Raw genomic sequence first — 6423 nt, 5'->3', positions numbered from 1 at the left:
CTTATCTTTTGTTCCAATGTGAATAAACAATGAATAAAAAATAACAAAAATACGGTCGGATAATGTAAATAAGGGTAATTTAAGACTTTTTTCTGTTATATTTGGTCGTATCTAAATAACAAAATAAATTTCTAGATTTCCAGTTTGTTAATTTAATTTGTTTTATGGTTTTGTTTAACTTTCTGCTTTCTAATAATGCTTTATTTTATTCTAAAAGTATTTTTATTTTATTTTATATACTTTATGTATATACTTTACTTTTACTTTGTAGAAAGTAAAGTAGAACAATTAAATAATACTAAACAATCCATCAAATGTGTGTTAAAATAAAGTTAGCTAGGATTCCATAAGGGGGGGGGGGGAATTCAAAGTATTTTTTGAAAGTATTGTATTTTGTAAAGTAAATAATCTCAAATTTTCATTGACTGATTCAGCATATTAGATATTTTAATAATATATCAAAATTTTTCTTTTTTAAAGTTTGTCTTTGACAACAAGCCAGTAGGGGGAGCTATAATCAAGAGATGGACAGATGATGTGTACTGCATTCTTTTTTTCTTGAGGTTTTGTTAAATGGGTCAAGGATGAAGTAACTTTGAAATGTTTATAGATAAGCATACATGATGACTGTGTTGCATTGCGTAAATATGTGGAAGTACACAGAAACACACACATTGCATCCATATGTGAGAAAATTACTGGCACCAGTACAGTGTCATTACTTCTAACACAGGTTACCTTTTATGGCCTGAATGCTTGTTTTCGTTGCTGCTCTACAATCTGCAGCAACAAAAAGCAAATAGTACATCAGATATTATATTAGGTAATACCTGATGCAGTTTCTATTTTAGACAATCAGAAAAATAGAATTTATTGTCAGAATTTTCATAATTGTCCATATTGAGCATATGAACTGCAGTCTTTGTTGTCCTTATGGCAGGTGCTGTTTTTCTGACTAGAGCTAATATGAAGCAAAAGAAATCAGTTACTGATCCTTGTTTTATTTTTGGTTAGAAAGCAAATGTAACTGAACACAAAACAATTTGGAAACACAGACTGATTTGCTGTATATATATTTTTCTATGTATAAGAAGAATTAATAGAATTGAGACAATTCATTAATTTTATACACAATAAATAAAAATATGCATTCCAAAAACTCAGTGGCATTCCTCTTTAATTCTACATCTTATGTAATACAGAAAATATGCCACATAAATCATTGCAATCACAATTCTTATCTTTGAAAGAAACTAGGCTCACAGTGTCTAACTAATACACAGTTAACTTTGAACAACCCTTCATGTGTAAGATATGTGCTTCTCGTGTAAAATTATTCAGTACAACAGATTCTGGAACTACAGTTTTTGCTTATTTGACTAGCTGGCTCTCTGAGAGGACAGACATGTGGCCAGGGAGATGAGGCCACTAAGGATAGGTTCTGCAGTAAGAATGTACTATTTAATGATTATGCATTTCAGTCCATCAAGCACCCACAATAATCAGACTCCTCACATAGCCGGAAAAATATTGCCTCACTCACATGGTGGCTGAAAAGCAAATGAGCAAAATGCACCTCCAGAGTTGCACCTTCCGGTCAACGTTTGTCCATTTTGTAGCCCTTTGAAACTCGGGAAGTACTGGTAAACTGTCTAAAGATCCCTGATCGGAGGTCTTGCTCTCAGTGTATGGGCAGATAAAGGGACCCGGCTCAAAAATGATACGAGAAAAAAAAAAGAAAAGAAAGGGCTTTTCACCATTTATCACAGTTATAAACGCCAACGCACAGTACATACCCTGAATGCCTCACACAGATCATTTGCAAGACCCAGTTAAAGGAACACTGAAAGTTTACTGGTAAGAATCTTTGTATATCTTATATTAAAGAAAGGCCATGCTTTCAGAGATTACACAGTAACAATAAAAGATCTGCAGTAATGTTTAGAATTTACTATAGGTGTAATATCAACTTGGCAGCTAATATTACCATTGGATCATGAATGAGTGTAATAAAGAAAGACAGCAGGAATGATGACCAGGACATGTAGCAAAGGGATGTTTAATGAATATCTTTGGACAATGAGGTGCACATGTCCACTGTTGATGTTATACAAATAGAACTGATTATGCAGCGCTGTATCAGCATTCCCAGTTCAACATCCTTTGCTTGATCATTTATGACTCAAAGAAGCAATACATGTTCCGAGTGTCACACATTAACTGACCAGTAGGGGGAGAACCAGCTCTTAGAGAAACAATCTTCACCAACCTAAAAATGGAGGGACAAAAGTGCCAGAATTCTATAAAAAATTTTTAAAAAATTAAAAAAACTGAAATGTGATAATGTAATTGAAATTGGTAATGCATAACATAACTAAAGTATCTCTAGTTACATAAATATTCCAATTTATAAAATACACATTAAAAACACTTTTAACAAACTGAATTTATTACAAAAGGCATCTATGTTTATTTTATAGTCCTGTGTCGCAACAATTTATTTGGTCAGATTTACTAATCGAAATGAAATTGTGATCGCACAAGATAGACGAGGTGATTGTTCTGTAGTCATCTGCTGCGCAGATTAAAGCAGTCAGGTATTAGGGTCTACTGTAGGAGTGCAAGTAAAATGAGATAATGATGCTTAAAGATTAATTCATATTTATTTAGATGTAGTAAAATATTTCATCTATTTTGAACTTGTTTCATGTAAACATTTCATTTTTAAGCAATCACATACCACATAAGGCTAAACTTTTTTTTTTATCCATTTGGTGAATTGTAGCACTTTTGGCCCTCTATATATGTATGTCTGAAGGATCATTTGCAAAGTCCAGCTCCAATCATAAAGTTCTCAAATTTATTGTTTTGAAAAAAAATATTCTAATTCAAATCTATAAGACATGACACACAAAAAAAAATTGCAGTTGAACTCGAAACATATTTAAATAAAAATTTAAATAAAGTGATCAAATGAAACTGAAATGAGAGTTGCTAACTTGACAGAGTAGAAATTTTCTTGCATTTCAAACATCTGTTAAATTACATGTTTATGTAATTTATATTAAGGATGAAAGTAAAAAAAAAAGTCAAATTACATTAAAACTTAAACAGTTGTACCTCAGTTTGATTCTAAAAAATAAAAAAAATAAAAAATCATGATGCAACAAATGAGAAGACAGACATGTCATTCGTCGTATTAAGACTGTACAAAACTGCACCTCTCTTGGGAGGGGGAGGAGCATCTCTTATTACGTCCGGATGCACAAGAAGTGTTTTTGAAAGGTTCAGAGCATTTGGCCAATTGTTTTAAGCTTATACAGCAAATATTCAATGTATAGTGGTTTTACTATCAAGTGTTCAACCTGAGATTTTTCATTCCAACAGCACAGTTTGCTTTTTTTGTCCTTCACATTAAGATACACAATTTAAGAATGGACGCCTGCAACTTGCATTGGTCTGTTAGATTATTGCTTTCCTATTTTGATTCCTTACCAGGAGCGAGTAACCCTCCCTCCACCCTCCCCACCTCACGCTGCGGCTCGGTTGAACGGGAACGCCACATTGAGAGGTGAATGTCTTGGTCCCCCACATCCCATCGGGATGCAGTGAAAAGTTAGAATGATTAGGAAAATAAAAAGGTGGCCGAACTTGATCTGTGGTGAACTGATAGTGCGGTGACCAAGTCATAAGTTCATACATTCCACTATAGATAATTAAGCAGTCTTTCCATAAATCCCTTGCTCAAAATAAAATTTTAAATCAGCATAAGATTGGATATTGACCGACAGCTTGAGATGAATGTTTGTGAAAGGGAGGAATAGAGGAAAAAAGATGAAGTGAATGATTGCATCAAGTGCTAATATATCATGACAGTAAATGTACTCGATTTATAAAAAACTAACTTGGTGCTTAACACTGACCTCTTTCTAACAATTATTCTGGTATACAGCATTTACAAAATTAACATTGTAATAGTGTGTTATTTATAATATATGCTACTGCCTTCCTCTTGTTCTCTTCGGTTCAAACGCCATCGTGTATTCCTCACACAGTAAAGAGCTTGCACCACACGCCAAATACAAAGAGAGAACAGGAAGACTCTGTGGACAGTGAGTACACCTGCATGTGTGTCCTGAGTGTGTGTGTGGATGGTAGCTCAGCTCGTAAACCGCACAGCCACAATTTGCCGGTAGACTCAGCAGTAAGGGGATTTTTTTTTTTTTTTTCCTAGAACGTAAACTTCTGGGATACCAAGATTTTTCAGTTCACAAGGTACATGATGTCCTAATCCAAGATACTCGCACAATTAAAGACAGTCTTGAAATATTTTAGGAGATAATTATAATAACAATAACGATGAGAACAATAGTATTAAACATCTGTGAAGGTTTATCTGTCCCAAGGCGGCCGGATCACGACCTGGAATATTACGGTGCCCTGTGATCCTCACGTCTTTTATCCATCAGCCGCTCTGCTGAAGCAGATCGGCCTCTGTGCATCCGTCATACGTGTGTGTGTGTGTTCATCTCACAACTGTGTGTCTGTGTCAACGGGTATCTGAAAGTGAGTCAGGATTTTGTTTCATCATCGGTGGTGGCTTGTTCTCAGAGGCGGGTCTGGGCCTCGGGGACGTAGATTTCGATGCTGTCAGCACTTTCCGTGGCGGAGTTCTGTCGTACTGACGCCGCCTTTTTTGCTGCCATCAAACGCTTTCTGGCTTCCTGCCGCTGCTTGTCCACAGCAGAGTCCACGCTCCTGTCCTTCCCTGTTGACAGCCGTGGCTTGGACTGCTTCTTTGGCACAGATGTTGGAAGCGGCTTGTTTTCATCCTGAGAAAATTATGTCACGGGTAGAGGAATGTGAGGGAAACTAAATGAAGTCATACTGCTAATTAAAAAGTTGTAATAATCTCAAAGTAGAAAACAACCCAATCAGTAAAAATTTGGAACTTATTTAAGGTAGCAATTTGATGATTAACAATAACAATGAGAACAATGGTACTAAACATTGTTCTCATTATTTATATAATGACTATGTATGTATAATTGTTGTACAGTACACTGACAACAATCACCTTCTTCTCTGGCTTCTCTGGAAGTTGCCAGTTGTTTGCCTTTAGTTGGAAGAGCTCGTCAAATTTCATGCTGATGTCTTCTATTGAGAGCTGCAGCAGATCCCAGAAGCCTGCAAGGTCCTGTGCCGTTGGTCTTGGGTTGGCATTCAAGTTCTATTTTTTGAAAGAAAAAAATTAAAAAATCCATTTAAAATATTTTATTAGATCAGAAATTGAAGGAAATATTTGACTTTTCTTTGTCAACAATGCTAACCTAATGGGTCAAGAGAAATCGCATCCTGACCATATGTAAAATAGGAATAGAAAACTTGCAGAATTAAAGTCTAACACTAACAGCAGCAAAGTTGGATCAAAAATGTTGTTCTGATGACTACACAAGGCATCAGTACAGCAGGAATCATATCGCACACAAAATGAAAGTTGATGGATCAGATTTATAAGGCAATTACCAAATTTTAGAGTCACAAAACCTATAAATTAAAACAAATGTAAATAAAGCAGTATGTCTAATCATGTATGCATGCAATTACAAAAATAAAACAAAAAGGGAAAAAGAAAACATGGTTCCACATGTCTCTAAAGACTGAAAGCTATTAGCAATCATGCGACACTGCGTCTGATGGGCTGTTGTTGCACAGAGGACAGATGGTTTTCTTCATAAAAAACAGGAATAATTTATAAACATGTGGTCATTTATACACAGAACAATGACTGAATCAGCCCTTTTGCCTGAACAAGGAGTCAAGATGTTTGTGAGCATAAAGTTTATCAAGCAAAAAACTACTTCCTCCTATGCTACTTTCACCTCTTTATACATCCTCCTTCAGTACAAAAGCACTGATATTTAGCCATAAAATTTGGGATTAGCAGAAATGTTTTTTTTTCTTCCACGCGAGTCAAATCAACGAGTGACTGCATTTGCAGTCACTCGTTGTGAGCTACAAGTCTGACCAAACTGGCAAGTAAATAGTACAACGATGAGAATATCTACCCTGTATATAGGGTAGCATTAATCTGCAGAGAAATACTGAGGGTGTAATAAAACTACTCACCAGATTCTCGTTGCAGAGGCCTCTGAATTGCTCAAACTTCTGTGAAATGAGAAGCTGAGCACTCCCTACTGCACTACGGATTGTCCCCAACACTGAAATAGGCAAAGACACACAACACGTCTTTACACTTCGCACGAGATGTAAAATTGTGAGCGATGTTTGTCTTGACACACTAAACAGCTTTTTTACAAGCCCTTCATTCACTATATTGTTTGCTACCAATTCAGTGATTTTATTCCCTGTATTTGCATGTAAATGGGAACTCATTATTGAACATCTCAGAACAGAAAGAAT

General features: G+C 35.6%; 1 protein-coding gene across 3 annotated transcripts in view; it reads right to left on the bottom strand.

Annotated features, from left to right (window-relative positions):
* Positions 1 to 1160: 1160 nt before the first annotated feature.
* The window catches only part of dlgap4a (discs, large (Drosophila) homolog-associated protein 4a), a 105307-nt gene continuing 100044 nt past the window's right edge, over positions 1161 to 6423 (bottom strand). For all 3 annotated transcript variants that reach the window (XM_017305875.2, XM_008414207.3, XM_008414208.3), the window contains 3 exons: positions 6130 to 6221; positions 5078 to 5230; positions 1161 to 4832 (listed from right to left, as the gene is read on the bottom strand). In XM_017305875.2, coding sequence (XP_017161364.2) covers positions 4608 to 4832; positions 5078 to 5230; positions 6130 to 6221 — 470 coding nt within the window. In that variant the 3' untranslated portion in view covers positions 1161 to 4607. The remainder of the gene's footprint in view (positions 4833 to 5077; positions 5231 to 6129; positions 6222 to 6423) is intronic.

Source organism: Poecilia reticulata, chromosome 7, assembly GCF_904066995.2.
Source record: "Poecilia reticulata chromosome 7, P_reticulata-male-v2, whole genome shotgun sequence".
Lineage (NCBI taxonomy): Eukaryota > Metazoa > Chordata > Actinopteri > Cyprinodontiformes > Poeciliidae > Poecilia > Poecilia reticulata.
This window is presented reverse-complemented; position numbering and strand designations above follow the sequence as displayed.